This window comes from Genypterus blacodes, unplaced genomic scaffold, assembly GCF_046128005.1.
Source record: "Genypterus blacodes isolate CSIRO-AG114 ecotype Tasmania unplaced genomic scaffold, CSIRO-AGI_Gbla_v1 ptg000033l_1, whole genome shotgun sequence".
NCBI classification, from domain to species: Eukaryota; Metazoa; Chordata; class Actinopteri; order Ophidiiformes; family Ophidiidae; genus Genypterus; species Genypterus blacodes.
In genome coordinates this window covers 2,222,886-2,242,352 of record NW_027466846.1, presented here as the reverse complement: position 1 = coordinate 2,242,352, position 19,467 = coordinate 2,222,886, and the positions used below count along the sequence as shown (strand labels likewise).

Sequence of the window (19,467 nt, the reverse complement as noted above, 5' to 3'; positions counted from 1 at the left end):
CCAACTGTATTTGTGTGTGTGTGTGTGTGTGTGTGTGTGTGTGTGTGTGTGTGTGTGTCCCAACCACATACTGTTCCAGCTGCTACCAGCTGTCAGGTGGGATCAGAACCTTCCATACACACACACACACACACACACACATAAACACATACATGTACATAGGTGTATATTCTTCTATCAGCCATGCACCTTATGCTCACACACTTTCTACTGTACAAATATTGCTCTTTGCTTACTTTTCAGTTTTATCCTCTTCATCTATTATTAATGCTTTATTGATGTATTATTTATTACTTCTTGTATTTACTGCAAATTCCTGGCATTGTTAATTTCATCTAAAAGGAAACCAGTTTGGAAAACATCCAACATGCCTGACTCACTTCATTTTAGTCTCATAAAGTTACCTAATTAAGTTGTTTCTTCATGAAGGAGTTGTGTAATATCTAAAGAACACACTTTCATCCCTCATCCAGTTATTAAAGGCTGATTGGATGTTTATGGATGCAAATTCTGAGCTGTCCTCACTGTGAGATGACCCTGTTTACTCTTAACTGTGCTGAAAAGTGTCTCGGCAGCAGTAAATCCCCCTTTACGCATCAATGGGGACATGAGATCAGAGTGCAGCCAGTTAAGCAAATCTGCTTCTTTTGAAAAGTTTTTTCAAAGTAAAGGTTGTATGAGGTGTGAAGAAAATCATTTCTACTCCCTATTATACATTGAAATCTATATTTCCATGAACATACCTCATCCACATTCTCAAAAGCGTTGATGATGTCGTAGGGTAGGCAGGACAACAGGTCGATGACAAACCAGGTCTTCAGATAGTTCATGCGGATCAGCTTGGGGTCAGAGATCACCTCACCGCCAGGCCCCACGAAAGTGGTGTGGAAATTGAGGACAATGTCCACCAGGAAGATGACGTCCACCACGCTGTCCAACACCAACCACACAATGTTGTTCTGCTTAGTCTTGAAGGAAACGTTGTAGGGTACCATGATGGCCGTGTAGAAGGTGAGGATCAGGATGACCCAGTCCCAGGTGGTCTTGAAGGTGCAGTAGTGAAGGATAATGTGGGGGGGCGTCTTAGGGGCCTCTTGTTTGTACTGTGGGAGGATGTCGGAGTTCAGCTGCAACACCTGGAGAGGATATGAGAGGGAGGAGAGTTCTTAGGCGGCTTTGTACCAGTGACAGAAAGCTGTGTGTTTGGTTCTGTTGTGATCAAAATCATTGATTTAGCTGCAGTGATTTTGTGAATTTTGTGGCAAATATTGTGACTGCGTTGTATCAATCACAAGTTTTACACTTTTTATTTATATTCACAAACTTTAAAAAGAGCTACATGACAAACAAACACAAACAATATGCACAGGCTAACCTTTATTTTCTTGTGTCAATCGGCAATACAAACATTATGTAGCGTTAACGTTAGCTAGCTAAGATGAACAAATGTAACGTTGTATGAGACATAATTCATACTTGCTCACACATGCACTCAAACTCACAGAATCGCACCATCAAACTCACACACCCCCACCATCAAGTTCACACACACATCATTCAACTCACATACACGCACCATTATACTCACACACACACACACCATCAAACTCAGACATGCAGCATCAAGCTCACATGCACCATCAAACTCACACACAAGTACTATCAAACTCACACATGCACTATCAAAGAGGAATTAATAGTGTGTGTGTGTGTGTGTGTGTGTGTGTGTGTGTGTGTGTGTGTGTGTGTGTGTGTGTGTGTGTGTGTGTGTGTGTGTGTGTGTGTTGATGGTGCATGTGTGTGAGCTTGATGGTATGTGTGTGAGTTTAATAGCGCATGTGTGAGCAAATTGGAATAATGTCTCGTTCGCCCTCCCATATCTATTGGTAAGGCAATGTTTACAAACGCCAGCTGTATTTAAACATTCATTATACAACGGGGCCCCGCGGACTCCCACTTCAGTGTGCACCCCTGATGCTTTAAGAGCTCCCGGAGACGAGCACGCACCCTTTTCACCCAGCTGCTCTCCACTTCACTCTATCAGTATGTAATATGAAATTAAAGAAACAAAGACAAACAAAATGTTAACATCTGTTGTTTTCCACGCCTTTGCCTTTGACATGTTTCATATTCATTGTTTGTACAAATATTTACGACACCATTTTTAAATGAAGGGAAATGAATTCAATAACATCCCGATTTCTTCACTTGTGTTTTACGTTGCAAACATTACATCATACACATCAACAGTTCCACGCTACGTTTTACTGTTGATTTAAATGTGACTTGATGAGCTGAATGAGCTTCAGGAGCAGCAGTGAAGGAACCAGTCTGCTCTGTGACAAATTAGCTTTTCTGCTCCCTCATTACTAATCGTTCTGTTTTTGTGAAATGTATGCAGTAAAATGGAAAAGGATCTCGTAAATATGCTGTGAAATACGCAGAAGAAGTGGCCTTTTGTTTGAATTCCACAATCACAGAACCCCTTTTTGGGTAAATATGTTGTATATTTTGTCTGCTCCTTACATAAGACCACCAAAACCCAATGGATCTTTTCAAATACACAGTTTTTGATTGTCTGATTAATCTTTCCTGCAGGAGAGGAAGCTGTGCCTGTGTTTCAGTGATCCAGTATTTCCTAGGAGCATTCGGCCATAAATGTGCACTTGTTGTTGTCCTAATGACCTGAAATCTCCTATTTGTCAGAAATCCAGCAGGTCTTGTCTGTTGATCTGTGTGGCGCAAAATATAACTAACATTTCCTCAATCAAGCACACAGCCTGTGAAGAGACAAAGTGCTCTCTTTAAAGCTTGCAGCAGCTGATGCTTACTAGCGGTACTTCATTCCGAGTACCTGCACTGAGGCTGTGCTCAACATCATCATTGTTAGTTAATGTTACACTTAATGGAAATGTTACGTCCCTGGCAGTGAATTTGCGATGAATTTAGTAAATACTCCTCAAACTGTTGCTCAGTGATGCTCTTCTTCATCAGCATCTATTTTACAGTGCCGCTTTTACGAGAGGTAATTAAAGGCAACTTTTAATCAATACACAATTAAACACACCACTGAAAATTCACCACCGCCATTTACCATCTTTATCTTCTTCATATCATCAGCATCCTTCTCATCATCATCACCTAGCCTGCGTCTCTCGTTATACTTAGGGATTATTCAGATTTAGCGCTGTTTGGTTCAGATCATCAGCACAATTTGGTCTGGTTTTGTTTTTGTTTGGCCCCATAGTGGGAATCAGCGCTGAGAAAACAACAGAGAGCTTCATCACTGCAGATCTGAACCTCATCTAATCCTCATCAACAGAGCTGCCAATCAAACAGGGCCCCGGTCAAGAGCGGTACCGCAGCTCCAAAATGAAGCTGCCAATTAGAAGCCCAGCAGCACTGTGGGGGGAGAGAACGCTGCTTGTGTGACACTCCACGACACTCGACAGAAGACGCCAGCTGTGCCTTTCAGACGGATCACCTGCGATATCTATTGAGCACGCTCAGAACATTACGCAAGCCTCAGCGAGCCGACACCAGGCTGGGAAAAAGGGAAAGAGAATTTATTAGCCAACTACACCACTTCTGCTCCCCTTCATTCTCTGCTCCCTTCTTCCTTCCTTCCTTCCTTTGGGCATCCCCCACTTCTTTCCCCTGTTTATCTCTATTCCTTCCCTCTGTAGCTCTCCTTTCCTCAGTGTTCTGTCCTTCCTTCCTCTCTTCTCTCAAAACGTCTTTCTCCTATGCCTCCGTCTCTTCACTTCCTTGCCCTCCTCACCTTTAAACCTTCCCTCCTGTGCTAAAGCTGGGCTGAAACTCAAACGGATTTTTGATTAAAGCTGCAAGGACCCCACTCACACCTTCATTAATAAAACAGGTGGGTGAGCTCTGGAAGAAGACACCCCCAAAATCCATTTTCAAAATTTCCACAATCAGTCAGAGTGTCTCTCTCTTCACCCCACATGAAATATTGATGACTGCCGCCATCCACGACCTCAGCGGGCCCAAAAAGAACCAGTCAAACAAGTGAAGTTCCTGGGAAGTTGGCCTGGGTGTGTGTGTGTGCGTGTGTGTGTGTGTGGGGGGGGGGGGGGGAGTATGCTTGCATGACTGTGGCCGTGTGTTAACTCGATGGATACTGAAGTCAAAAGCCTCTTGAACTTAGTCATTATTATGTTAAGGTGGAAAACAGAAATGAGAGCTATGTAGAGAGGAAACAGTTAAGGTGGAATGTGCAGAAATGAGACGGGATAAGAGAGAAAATAGCTGATTTGGGTCATTAAGAGATCAAAGTGAAGCTATAAATATTCCTTATGCTCCTCAGTCTGTTCATACATTCATTGTTAAGGAGTTAATAAATCAGTAACACAAAAATAATGGATCTTAAGGGCAAATATGAGAGAATGAAGGAATGAACGAGACATTCCACTCATGATTGATTTTGATTTGTTCTTCCAATTGTAACATTTTATTCACTTCATTTTTCTTCAACTTCAACTACTGCTATTTGTAACTACAACCAAAATATATCTCAAATGAATCTAAACATATGTAAAGTGACAGGTTTTCAGTTTTCAAAAGTCATAAGCGTATGAAGTATAAAAAGCATATTGTGGTTCCTGTGTAATATTCTTATTATTCACAGATTATTCATAGATTTAATATTTGTTATTTCTGATTATTTAACCGAATTTCCTTATGTGAGAAAACAAAAAAAGTAACTTTAAATAATGAAGAATAAGGAATAAGAGAGGGGAAATCAATTTTAGGTGCAGGCGTTATCCGTTTGTTTCTGCACATCACGAGCAGCTCATTCATAAGAAATTAGAGTTATGGGCTGTGAGTATCGAGGTTTTAAATTATTAAGTCCAATTACTGGACATCTGTGTAGGTTGATAAGCAATTAGACTCAACTGTTTACTATAAAAAGGCTGTTGGCCGGTGCTTTATATGGAGTTCATTTGTGCAGAAATAATGTAAAGAGCAGAGAATTTCTGAGGTGGCACATTAGCTGTAAGAGTGTGAGAGTGAGAGAGTGTGAGTGTGAGTGTGAGTGTGTGTGTGTGTTTACCTCAGCCAGTCTGGACTGCTTATGGCTGACTTCATGCTTGCTTATGGGCGCGAGCTGCTGCAGTGTGTTGCGGTTGTTTGTGAGTGCTCGGGTCAGCCGTGCAAACTTGGTCCATCCTGCAGAAATTAAACATTTATCACAGATTATAGCACATTCATCACTACATAACTGACTTTAAAAAGATACGACAGGCTGCATGTCACGACCTGTGCAAATTTGCTGATTCCAACTTTCACAAGAAACAGTGAAGTTTGAAAACAGGCATTAACCCTTACAGGTCAACAACACAAAAATGTCAATTTATACCAACAAGAACCCTTACGTTATTGAGATAGACATTTAAAACACCCTTGTCCAAGAGGAAACCAATGAAAATGTTCATCAGATATGTTACATCTGTCTCGCAACACTGAGGGCCAGATGCACTAAGCCTGTTGTGCTGGGTTGGGTTGCAGATTTGACAGATTCTGCTCTAAAAACATGCATGTTATGTGTAAAACAGACGCACAGGGCTGGAAACACCGTTTTTAAGTAAAAAGGTCACAAGGTGCACTTCAATCCTTTGTGCATACTGTATGTATTTAACAGACAAATAACAGGAGGATATTATAGTCTTTGGGACATATCCCAATGTTATTGGAGCAATAGATTGTTGATTGATTAGTATTTGGATTCCAGTATAACTGAATTTAGATATCCATTTATTTTCTGAGCTTATTTTTATCTCCACGTTGGACAGATTCCACCGTTCAACTCCACCTTTTAAACTCTCATTCACACAGCAAATGCACTAAGTAGATCAGCTGCAACCTTAGTAAATTAGACTTTCATTTCACGCTAATTGTAAACGCACAACAACACACGCTGCAATGTGCCCTGTGTGTTTCATGTACATACATCTGGACCTGATTTCTTACTGCAGCATCAACATAATATATTATCTCCATCTGAACCCCCGTTAGATGCAGAGAGGCTCAACATTTTCACTTTATATTGACACAGCTACCCTGTTTCAGACCATGAGGGAGATGCAGAAACAAATATTCCCACAGCTTCCACTTACAATTCCCACAGGGGGGGCTGGGTGTTTTTTCCCAGTTGGTAGTTCATCCATCCATTCTGTATACTCTGTTAGGGTCACAGGGGGATGGAGGATCCCAGTGATCATTGGGTGAGAGGCAGAGTACACCCAGCACACCCCATCACAGGGCTGACACATTAGCTACAGTATGTTTACATGCACACAGAAGCCTGGCACAGGTCTGTAGTCCATCTGAGACACAAGACAGATCTAGTGTTTTCATGAGCTGTGTTCATAAGTTGTCCAATCCCATGTACATGTAGGTGACTATAACATATCTATTCGCCTCAACTCACTCTTTCCTCATGAAATTAACCCCTTGAAATGCTTTTGTAGGAAAGAAAGGAGGCTATACTTCTATATTAGCACTTGATGTTGGGGCACCACCCCCCGGGTTTGGGAAAATAGAGAAAAAGATAGTTGATAAAGATTATGGTTGACAACCAAGTCCATTATTTAACCAAGGATGCATTTCTTTTTCCTTTCTGGAAGTTTGTGCCTGCATCCAGAGGTGAAGAGAGGATGGGGAAACAGAATGACAAGAAATGGAGAGAATTATGATGACACAACTGTTCTTAGTCTTGCTGAAATAATTTGATGAGATCACTTTGTTTGATATCAAAATCTCTCATCAAAAAGGGGAACTCTCTATTTCGGAATCCTGATTGGTTCAGAGATGGTTTGACAAGGGCATCTCTGAACCAATAGCAAGGAGATATGGCAAGGAGATAAAGGTCCATTATCACATTCCACTTATGCTCAGTTCCTTCTCCCCGTGTTAAAGTCAGTTTTAATGTAGAAAATAAAGCCTTGATTCTTCCTTTGAATATTCCACAGAGATGTTACATTAGGTTCCCTACACATTTGGCTTTAGACCTGTATTCTTTCCTGAACTGTTTTGAAAATGTCTGCATTCAGGCATTTGCAGCCATCTATCTCTTCTACAATCTTTCTACATTTCCTCCTTTCTACAAAAGGGGAGAATGGTGAGTTCATTCATATGTGACAACTTGATCTGCTACTACAGCTTTGGCTAAGTGCTACATACCTTAGCAACTCACTAAAGGAAACACCACATAAGGCAATCACGCAAAGGCAGAGGTTAATGTTTATGCTGGACATTGTCACTGAACACAGGGTGTTTAAGCAGATTATAGTGTTCTACTGAATCAGATACTTATACTTACTTATCAGATACATCAATAATTGATATTAGGAATCTTCCCTAAACGACAGGATATTCTGTTTGTTCCTGGTAGAGATGTTTTATTAGTCTGGTCTAAATATAAACCCAAATGTCTGAAAGGGCAAAGAGCTGCACAACAAAGGCACAACACTTCAGCAGCCTGGCGTGATCGAGCCGACCCCTTTGAAGAGATCATTAGGGGTAAAACATGAACTCTCAAACAGCTTTTAACCCCTCAGGCCTCCAACCGTCTGAACTCCCTCTATATTCTCTGTGCACATTCAGCTATTCATCAACATGCTGTAGAGTGAACCACAGAGTACAGGATGAAGTAACCACAGATCACCACTAACTGATGGACCACCTTCTTCCCTGGAGGAAAAGCGTGATGATGCTGGTTGTGTAAGTTATAGCAGCTTCCTTTGTGTGATATATTCTTTAAGCTGATACTTCTTAAAAGCTGCAGATAAGACAGTATTTTTCAGTATCTTTCCTGGAGGGAGATTGCAGGAGTGCTGCTTGTGTAACTCATAGTTAGTGATGGATATTATACGTTTCCAACTTACACTGTATATAGTCCAGTGGTTCTCAAACTGTATATATACTGTACTTGGTCCTGAGCATTTTTATCATTATGATATAGCTAAGTGTGACATTTCCACTTTGGAGACTTGTTTTGCACAAATATTGTACTTTTTACTCTGCTACATTATCTAATGGCTTGTTATTTTACTGATTATTATATCAAAAACATCATAAGGACAGCTGGAAATCTCAATTCTTCAAGTTTTTGCAATATACTGTATATACTGTATATCAGGGGTGCCCAATACGTCGATGTAATGGGTAATAATAATAATAATAGTATGGTTATGTGGGTAGATCGCACGGCATTGGAAAAAAAAAAAAAAGTTAGCCTATCGTTAAAAGTTAGCCGACACCAGCAAGTGTGCCACCACCGGCCTCGGCCGCGGCACACTTGGCGGTGCCAGCGCAGCATAGCCAGCGGCACACACGGCAGCACACAACATTTTTCATTTCATTTAAATCCCTAACAAAACTGTAGACACTGTAATTGGTTTTGAAACTGTTATAATATGAACATTTTTACCACCAAATTGAAGGTTTTTCATTATTTCCTTATTTTTAAATTTCATCACATAATCTCGAAAACTGGAAGACCTAATGTCACGCCGTGTTATAGTTTAGTTCATGTTCAGTGTTTAATGTCTGGTCCTTGTCTCACATTATGTTAAGCACCGTCACTCATGTCTTGTGATCGTCTGCACTGATTGCCTTGATTGTTGTCACCTGTGTCTCATTACCTCATGTATAGTAGTCCATGTCTCTCCTTGTCCTGGGCCTGTTTGTCTCCTTACGTCTTGTTAAGTTGAGTGTTAAAGTCCAAGTATTACGTCTAGTCCAGTTTTTGGCCTCATGCATATTATTGTAAAGCCTTGTTTATTAAGAGTAAAGGATTTTGTTGCCCCTTTTGTGCCTTGGCACTTCTAACACCTAATTTACACTTGCACAGTAGCCTTCCTTCACTATGAGTACCTTTACTTTGACACATGAGTACAATTTACTGGAATTATGTTGTATTATTCATGGTATAGTGACTGCAGGACATAAGACTTGAAACTAATACAGGATTTCAATACTTGGTTGAAAACTGATAGTAGCGTATCAGAGCAGTAGCGTATCAGAGCAGCACCGTACAATGTTGTTATGTGATTTGGAACAATAAACCGGCAGCGTATTGCACCAGTCCGCGTGTTGTTGTGGCACAAAGTACAAACTGGACAGTAAGAGTGAAAGATTCATACCAATACATACTGACACATAAGGACAAAAGACCTCACACAGAGCACATTGGCATACTGCAGGGTAAGTGTCTTTTTCACCATTACCCAAAATGTTGTGTGCAGCGATGCTCCTCAAGAATGCAACACTGTGATTTAGCAGAATGGAACATAATGGAAGTGGGAATTTCAAAATAAATAAATAAAGCAAGAGCTAAAAATAACAGGGGAGTGGAATTTAAGCACACACCATCCAAGTGAAACATAAAGAACACACTCACATGCCAGCACAAACACAGACCACAACCAGACCTGTCCCCACAGCTCAGTCTTAGGGGGGGCATATGAACTGCATGCACAATGTTATTTGCATATTTTTCATAATCCGATATGTATTATGTTGTATGTATTGTATTCGTGCAGCAATGACACGACGGTCACATACTAAGTAAACTGGTACACAGGCGTTCACAGCACGATTAGACAGTTGCTATCAACCAGGCACTGACAAGGTTTAGAAAACAATTGGCTTTAGAAAACCAATGATAATAGGTGTGCAATGACTAAACGGGGGGTTGGCACTAGAGTCAGTGCACTTGCAAGTACGATCATACAGTGTGACCAATGCCATCATAACGTGAAACCATTAACAGCAAACAGAGCTACAAGTCGACCAGCCTAAAGACATCACATCAGTAGGCTCAATCAAAATGTAAAGCAGTCAACATGCACCACATTTGAATCGCCCTGAATCGTGTCAATGATGTTTTGAAGTTGTGATAACGTTGTGGGTGTCAACATTGGCAGAAAGAAGTGCAAAACAGCCCACAGCTCTCAAATTGAAAAGCACCACAGCCGATGCTGTCGGTGGTAATAGTTTAAAGCAGGTAAAACAGGGATATGACCAAAGCACCAAACACAACATTCAACGAAACCAGGAGTGCGAAGCAGACACACACACACACAATCTGAATTTACTCAGGTGGAGTTCTCTCATTCTCTACTTTTAAAAGGTTCCATGAAATTTTCCTGGGCCTCTGGATTCAAAGCTGTCTACTGTGGTTTACAAAAATTTGCACCCATCTCATAACACAAAATCAATAACCGTGACTGTAAAATAATCTCACAAACTCTGTCTTTTTGCCTGTGTTGCACTTTTCAACAGTTTCTTCAACTACAAACTCACTGTGGCAGTTTCCCCTGCCACTGGTAACGCACTACATTAGCACACCTCTCTATCATTCAATATACTGACCACATGTTAGCCAGGTAGCATACTATAGTTAGTTTGGTGGGTACACACACTGAGCTACACGTTACATCTGAAGTTTCCTGTGCTAGTTATTTTCAGTCACACACAAACACGGTTATTGTTTAGGGGTATCACTTTATTAGGTGAATACTGGAAAGGCCTAACTGTTTTCTTACCACAGTGCTTCCCGGTGCTGGGCAGGGATGAAGGACCCGAGCCTTGTTGCAGGCGGCCTTTTGTAGTGCCTGAGTGGCCTGTGGGGAGCATGCTCAGTCCATCTTAGTGAACTCTAACCAATGTGGGGTTAAAAAGGGGTTTGTAAGCTTATTTCTGGATTGAGTATGTGTGGTAAATAAGTGTGAACAGTATACAATGATTTCTGGTATGGTAAATTACCTGTGGGGTTTATTGATTATGTGATTAATTCCAATTAAAGGTGGTACGGTCCAGTGGGAGGGGCCAGCGGGAGGGGCACAGCCTTTAAATGGAGGGATTGTTCACTACCTCTGGAGTCTGAGAAGGGCTGTGGAGCTGTGGAGCTGTGGAGCTGTGGAGCTGTGGAGCTGTGGAGCTGTGGAGCTGTGGAGCTGTGGAGCTGTGGAGCTGTGGAGCTGTGGAGACTCAATGGTGGTTTGCGTGGTGCGTTGTAACTATTTGTTTGTTTGTTTTCACGGATGCAATTTTGAGTTACTTTTTGCTCACAAACTGCCTGGACTGTATTTGAAGGACAATAAACCATGTCATCTTTCGCATCCAATGGACTCTGTTTTGGTGACTTTTTGGACATTTTAAGGTCAAACTACACCGTTTCCAGTTAGCCTTCAGGCTCACTACCCACACTCGAGGGCGGAGTGTAACACTCACTAAGTCTAGTTTGGGAGCTGGAATCCCATGCTATTACAAGTCAATTGCGCAACTGCGAGCGACTCCACTGTTTCTCTTTTTTAGGGTGATTCCTTACCTATGGTTGTTTTCCATTTCCCTTACCTCATAGCTCAGTTATTAATTTTCATGTTTAATAAGTGACATTTTAGGTATTTATAGTGTTGCTATGTAATCTTTGTACCTCGGCCAGGGTCTGAAAATGTAACTTTGTTAAATTTTTTATTTAATGTTGATATAAAATAAACTTCAAATGACAAATTACATATGACATATTTGAGGAACTTTAGTATGTATTACAAAAAATAGTAGTATTTGATGGTATTTATTGATAAAAGGACACCTACCCCTTAAAGTCACTGTCATATCCACCACAGCGCACACAAAGAAGAATTCAGAAGTTCTTTAAGGGTCATTATACATGGTTACCATGGAAACTGCTAGGTCACAGTGGAGCACATAGCAGCACAACCAAGTGAGATTTTCTGGAGGGAACATAACCGAGAAGTCAAAAAGTAAATATACATTCAGTCAACAGTATCTGTCTATTGGCTGCCATTTCTAACACCTTTCTAACTAAACATGCTTAGAAAAATAAAAATGTTATGCTGTGTAATTTGTGATTATTTTAGCAGAACCAAAGAATTATTGGGAAATGTGAAAAATATCATTTCCACCACTGTACTTACTGTGTTGGAAAAGATATAATGCACAAATAGTGAGATCTGGATCTTTAAGCACAGCACAGCACAGCTCAGACCATGAAGACATCATTGAGGGGCTTATGGGAAAATGGTGTGTGGTCAGCTATGATGGGGATTCTTTTTGATATTTTTTCTACTTTCAATTTTGTAAAGGCAACAATGTTTTTTTTATTCATCCACTCATGTTTCTTTTTTTTTTGGTGCATTGGTGTCTGCTGGAATTATTTTTGGTTGAAATAATTTCACAGTTTCAAGAAAATCAAACTTCCATTAATCTCTATGATATTCCTTAATACAGCTTTAGTTGGATATTATTCAACACCTGTAATATGCGTTTCAAAACACAAAAAATTCACAATTTCAACACTGCAAAATTTAAATGAATTGAATTATCAAACACTGTTTACTGTAAACATTGTAAATCATTTATTTCACACAGCAGACACACAAGTTAAGGGGAAATATCTAAGTTCACACTGGCCTATGATTGGCTCCACTCCCCATGTAACTGATGTGTGATTGCATATTGTTAAGAAAAGAAATATAAACAGAGCCCACTGACCTTTTAATTTAATTTAATTCCCGAGCTGCTATTCTTATACGTTGTTTTAAATGTTGTTTCTTGTTGTCTCTATTTGTACGCACCAAGGACCAGAGCAAATTCCTCTTAAGTGTTGACTTAACTGGCGATTAAAGCGATTCTGAATCTGATTCTGATTCTGATTATGTCTGCTATTGCCGAATATTAAGTCTTAAAATCTGAAATATGTGACTTTTTACCGTTGCCCCTCCCTCCTCTTGCTCAGTTGGTTGACTTCTTGTCACTCCTCTTGATAAGCTGTCTAAATTGGAGTTTGTATATCCTGAGGCTGAGCTAAAACCATCTGTGAAGCTTTTGGACTTGATGATAAAGAGAGACATTCTGCAATAAAACATGAATTCACTTTTGCAGTTCCTAAACATTTTACATATGTTTCAATTTGCTCTTCTTTATCTTTCCATATTATGTTAATGTTCCTGCTCTGGTGCCAGAACTCAGTTTACAAATTTGATATTTATATACATATGTACATACAGTATATATAGAGCAAGCTTTCCTGGACTTACAAAACTATTATAAGATTTTGACCTTTAGACTTCAGCTGCTTCTACAGTCATGGGAAGAACTCAAGTTTTACTTCATATATGCATAATGCAAGACTTGTGTATGTCTTTAACAATATTCTTGACTTGGGTTCCATTGTGCAAAATGTAATAAAAACACAACTGACTGCTAAATTACGACATTTCTAAAATAGAAAACTCCTAAATCATATGTTCCACACTCATAATGCAGCTTTCTCCATGTGTCGTTAGAGTTTGAGCTGAATTTTAATCCCCTGCTGAGGCCCATTCAGACACTTTAGGGGCACTGCAGAAAACTCCATCTCAACAAGTCATTTGTTATTCAGCCCTAAAAGAGCAATTTAAAAACCTTGGCACTGGAAATAGAAAGGGCTAAACCTGGGATGAAGACACGGAAAAAAAGCAAATGTAGACAATGTGTAACACGGGCTCTTTGTGTACTGGGTTGTTATTGTTTTAGTTGGATGTGCTCTGCAATCTGGGATCTCGGTGATGATGACGTGTTGTGGCGTGTGGAGCCGCAGGAGCAGCCGCACGGACCTGAGAGGAAGTTCGGTCTGCAGCACGAGCCAACTCAGCTGCTGAAGCCCGCAGCTCAGAGTCTCTGCCCCCTGAAACGTCCCCTGCTGGGTAAAGTGCTTCCACACTGAGGCATTGAACATTACAGACTGCACTGCCTGGTTCAGTCTGGCTGTAAGACATCAGTGGACCCCAGTGGTAAAGTGCGTCTTCAGTTCCAATGTGATTTTCATTTTACACATATGCAAGGTTATACAACAGAAGGACATCTGTTTGCTGTGTGACTGATCAGTTCCAGTATTTTACTAGCTTTGCCAAAGCAGTGTTTACACCGCCTTTCAGCTGGATATCTCAATAAGTCTCAGGAGGGTTTTAATGAAATTTCAGAGACAGGTGGGACTTATATGGTATAGGAAGAGTTGATTAGATGGGCATATATGGAGCAAATGAGCCAGCGTTTGGCAGCAGGTATATTGTCACGGTGGTGTTTTGGAAGCTGTAGGGTAGCTGAGTGCGCTTTATAGGAGGAGGCATTAAAGAGACAACACTAGAGATGGCTTATGTTCATTTAGTGTACACAGCAATGCTGCAATATAAAAGTACAGTGTGTTTAATGGACTGGACACTCAGTGGCCACATTATTAGATGCAGCTGTACAATCCAATATAACAGCCTTGCTATATTTCCTTTAGAAATGTGAGTGAGTGGTGTTGAATCAACTTGTGGTAATTGTTGTGTCATAGTTGGTGGTGCTGTTATACAGATGAAACTTCACTTTATCGAAAGGTGTTTGCCATATTCTTTTCCACTGCATGTGTGAATGGTTTGTGCAAAATATTTGCCTCTTCAATATTAGATTTTCTTCAAACAACTCTTCCATCCCAGAAGGCCAGTGGGCTCTGTTTATATTTCTTTTTTTAACAATATGCGATCACACATCAGTTACATGGGGAGGGGAGCCAATCATAGACCGGTGTCAACTTAACACACAGAGATTTCCCCTTAACTTGTGTGTCTGCTGTGTGAAATAAATGATTTACAATGTTTACAGTAAACAGTGTTTGATAATCACTGAGATGCTTCAGTTTGTTTTCCACAGTCACAGGAGGAAAGAAAAGGGAGGTGAAAGTCTCCTCTCTGCTTTACTGTCACTGGAGGTGTGACAGTCACGTATGCATAAAGGTAAGAGAAAGAATGTATTACTTATACATTATGTACTCCTAAGTTTACTGTAGGCCAAAATACGCAGGCCAAAAAAACTCCAAATACTTGTTTACCTAGATAAGAAATAACAAATAATGGATTCAGCCCAAACTAAAACAACAACAACAACAAATTATTACATCAAATAATCGTACAGTACATGAAAAGTACTTTCTTCGCATTGTTTTCATTATTTGATAAAATTAGGTTTTGAATGTTTCAAGTGGTCGTCTGATGTCAGATCCAGATGTGTGTGTGTGTCACGCTCAGAGAAACTTCAACACACTTCAGCATTTGTCATTATTATTTGCACTCCAGCTTGTTAAGTTCATGTTAATCACATGTCACTCAGCACACATGAATGACTTAACCAATCACAAGCAGGGGGAGCTGGTGGCTGTGTGTGTGTGTGTGTGTTTCCACGTGTGTATGTATGTAAAACCACAGAGATCCTTGTCAAAGGGCAAACACATCCAGTTAGAAGAACTGGAAGCCACTCCCAGAGCTCAAAGTTGACACTGTGCATCAGTCAGATCATAGAGGACACAAACACACACACAAACAAACTGACAGCGTGACAACTCCTTTACACACAAGAAAATACAGAGAATACGGAGAATGAAAACGTCGGGGTAAAGGAAGATGATGGAGGGGAAAGACAGTGAAGTTGAAACAATAGAGAAACTGCAGAATAGAGAGAGAGCAAGGAAAGATGAATGATTACAAGGATGATGAAGGGGAATGAGAGTAATAAAGCAGCAGAAAAACAATGGAGGAGAAGAGAAGGAAAGAGAAGAGTGAGTAGGAAGATTAACGGATGGATATGAGTCTATGTCCCCTCTTAATCTATTTATCTTTTACATTTCATATGCGGGCATCCAGCCGTGTACTCATTTGGTTCCCACTCACAGTTGTTGTCACATGTCAGCCCTCGTACTTCTCTCTCTCTCTTCTTTAAACTTTTCACTGTGTACTACCTGGCAGAAAGGACTTTAAAACATTGTGGTCGTTACGCTGCACATCATGTATTCGTGATATCAAGTTTCCAAAGCAGTCCAAGACACAGGATGTCTTCTTCTCCTTTCCTTGAAAATACACAAACCGTGTCCTAAAAATAAGTGTTTCAAAACACACCATGCTGAGATCATTTGGGTTTCTTCTCTGAGTGAAAGAATGAGCAGACAAGAACTCACCCTTGGTGGTTTCATCTTCAATGGGCTGCTTGAAGAGCGTAATGTCCTTAAAAGTGCACAAGAACAGAACAACCTTGTCGTTCTCATTCCTGATGGGAGCCACTTGCATGTAGAACCACACCGGACTTCCTGCAAAAAACACAGCAGATGAAGGTTTAACGCCACTGGCAATATCATGACCAATATTTGAATCAGTGAGGGACGGAGTGGAAGCGGACAATCTAACTGTCAGACAGCATATCCATACATGAGGCTGTGAACATGGCCTGAAACAATACCCTGGACAAACTAGTGTCTTGTTCCTGTCCTTGCTGATTGTTGCTTTGAACTCTTTCAGCAGCTACAAAACTCACCTGGGGTCTCGATTACCAAACATGTGTACGCACGTTTCTAGGAATATAGTGAGCCTTATCCATTTGTCTAGTTTGTGACAAATAGCAGCACTACTGTAGCACTACTCCAGACTGTAGTGGTCGATAAAGTTAATGACACCTAAACCTCACTTGTTCATTTGAACCTTGATTGGCAGGTCTCTATGTGCATTGGTCCTGTGGTTAAACCTCTATTAAATTACAATGCTTTAATTATGCCTGTTATAGTGTTATTCTACCTGCTATGTTGTCAATCATCAGCACTTTGAGTCGCATTTGTGTGTCAAAAGTATGATAGACATAAAAACGAATTGATTGCTTGAACCGAGACCCACACACTCGTCAGCCTCAAATGGAAAAGATGCAGACAAGTGATACAGATGACAGAGAACTCATATAAAAGGCATACATACAGTGATAATACAGACCATGGCTACGGATGTGATGTTTGGTTGCGTAGGGAGCGCAGGAATCCATTTGTCAAAGGTTGCTTATAGGTCAATTTCATTTGTCTTGGGCAATCTTGCTTGCCAGAAACTGACCCCTCTTTTGGAGATACATGTAGGCAAGGAAATGTTTCCATTGCATATTTTCCTAATGTAACTGCGCTGATAGACTGGCGAGGATCTACAGCAAAAGCCTGAGGAGCTTTGACATTCTCTATATAGGGATAATAAGGCTTTTTAAGACAGCAGTACAACTGAGTAATGGGATCATCCAAAGACTCGTGCTGAGTTTCTTGTAGACCAGACACAACAGTATTTCACAGTACTATAGTGTTTATTTCTTTGACAAAAAAAGAAACCATTTCTTTTTGAGTTCTGTCACGCTTCTTGCAACTGCTGACTCATCATAACAGCATCAGCCGCTCACCCTCGCACTTTTTTGGGACTTTTTTTGTTGTATTTTGTTGTATTTCATTCAGTTGTATCATAGGCATCCCATTATCCTCAACACAGGGGAAGTTGTTTACCATTTATTTGTTTATATATATATGTATCTTTATGTAAATGAGCCTTGTCGTGCACATTCACAGCAAAGTAGAAAGTGTGGGATTTATCATTTACTACTGCTGATTGCACGCTGCTGTGTGTGTAGGTGTTGTTGGCTCACACTGGATGTTGTTCTTGCACAGATTTAGAACTTCTGTCTAAATCATTATCTACACACACTGTGATAAATCAGACCTGTGGTTTGAGCCCCTCAGACTTCCACCTCTTTCTAAACATGATGAAGCATGATGAAGCTCTGCGCCCCTCCTAGGGGTCGCGCCCCCCACTTTGGCAACCACTGCCTTGGAGTAAACTCAGGATGTTCATATCAATTATGCCCCGACTCCTTTATTTCTGCATCTGCTTTCTCTGCCAAATGTGATTTTGGCAGAGTGGTTGCAGTCCTCTGCAGAGTCCCAATGCAGTGAAAAACCATAATTCTGAAAAAAATGAAATATTGGAAGGGCAGAGCAATGAACCAGTCGTGAAATCAAATCCTTGTTTGTATTCTCACAGTGCGTATAAGAACGATCTGACTCAGGTACTTAAGTCATGCTTCATGCATTATCTGTTTCTAAGCAGGCAGTATATTACTTATTAATAGATGTGATGTAATAATAAGTCATCAGATTTGCAGAGCTCAATGTTTAATGTATGAAAACATTGATAATTTAATGAGCTCATCATCTCATTTCAGGCATTCAGGAGACCCAAACTTTACATGAGTCACGCTCTCTTTTATGCCGTCGTTTCTGTCTTGGTTTGCGGCCCTGGCTGCCCTTCTGATTGATCAGCACATCTGCACTGTTTGAAAATTGATCCGGTCTTTTTTTTACAATTTCTCTCCTGCTAGCGTTTTGCTTTTTGTAGGTAATCCTTCTTGAGAGAGAGGATTTGGAACTATTTTTGTCTGAAGTTATTCATAGCACTCCTCAATATTGGCTGTTTGTAATACTGCTGACCCGAAAGTTACAGCATGTTCTGCTGTTGCTTTTCACAGTGTGTAACAGCATCTTGTTCTGTTCTACATGTGCAGACCTGTTGAAGTCGGACAGTTCAGATTATACTACAATTGCCTTAAATACAACTGATTGCATAGTGATTTTGAATGTAAGCCAGGATGTTTTCCGTTGAACAGCAGAACCACCAAGCTGAACCTACTGAAGCTAAAGACAAAGAAAATATCTGAGAGAAGCTATGAAACCATGTGGCTACCCAGACGGGGCATTCGTCAAGACAACAACGAGATCCAACCGACAGCTGATGAGGAGAATCGGGCCAGACAGGAAAACACACTTATCCCATATGGGGCTGGAGAGTTTGCGTAGGTGTCAAACACAGAAACACACAGAGAGAAAACCACACCAAAGAGCCAACACAAACCTAAATGGGGAAACATAGTCTACACAAACATATGAAAAGGCAACTGCATACACTGGGGAAACCAATTAGTTATAAATGAGGTAACTCCTTAGGCCAACAATCTGTCAGTCTGAAAGTTATTTTGATGGCAACAGTGCACATACTCTGGACAGAAGAACGACATGTTTTGAATGAGGAGCTAAGGAAGGGAATAAACCATTCCAGAAAAAAGGGAACGGAGGACGAGCCAAAGCCACAGTGTGTGTGTATGTGGTGATGATCTCAGCAATGAGTCCGTGAAACCATCGCATCTCAAACGGCATCTTAAGACAAAACACACAAAGCTGAAAGACAAACCAGTGGAGTTTTGTGTACGCAAACGTGATGAACTGAGGCAGTCCAAATGCACAATTCAGTTCCGTGGTGCACCTCCACCTGCACCTCCGCCTCCACATAGCGAAAGCAGGTAAGCCGCACACAATTGGTGAACAGCTGTGTTTACCATTAGCAAAAGAGATGGTACACACTATGTGTGGCGAGAAGATCGCCAAACAGTTAAATTTGGTGCCACTTTCAAATGACAGAGTGTCGCGGAGAATAGGAGCCATTGCAGATGACGTTAAGACACCAATTGATCGCATTAAAAATAATCGCTATTATTCCAAAGAACTGGACGAAACTCTTGATGATGCAGGTTTGGCCAATTGACTTGTTCATGTCA

At 40.7% G+C, this 19,467-nt stretch overlaps 1 protein-coding gene across 1 annotated transcript in view; it reads right to left on the bottom strand.

Annotated features, from left to right (window-relative positions):
- kcnh5b (potassium voltage-gated channel, subfamily H (eag-related), member 5b) overlaps window positions 1-19,467 on the bottom strand; it is a 117,966-nt gene that overhangs the window by 83,529 nt on the left and 14,970 nt on the right. Inside the window, exons 4-6 of the mRNA XM_076146686.1 lie at window positions 16,022-16,150; window positions 5,075-5,190; window positions 744-1,136 (exon numbers count right to left, since the gene is read on the bottom strand). Coding sequence (XP_076002801.1) covers window positions 744-1,136; window positions 5,075-5,190; window positions 16,022-16,150 — 638 coding nt within the window. The remainder of the gene's footprint in view (window positions 1-743; window positions 1,137-5,074; window positions 5,191-16,021; window positions 16,151-19,467) is intronic.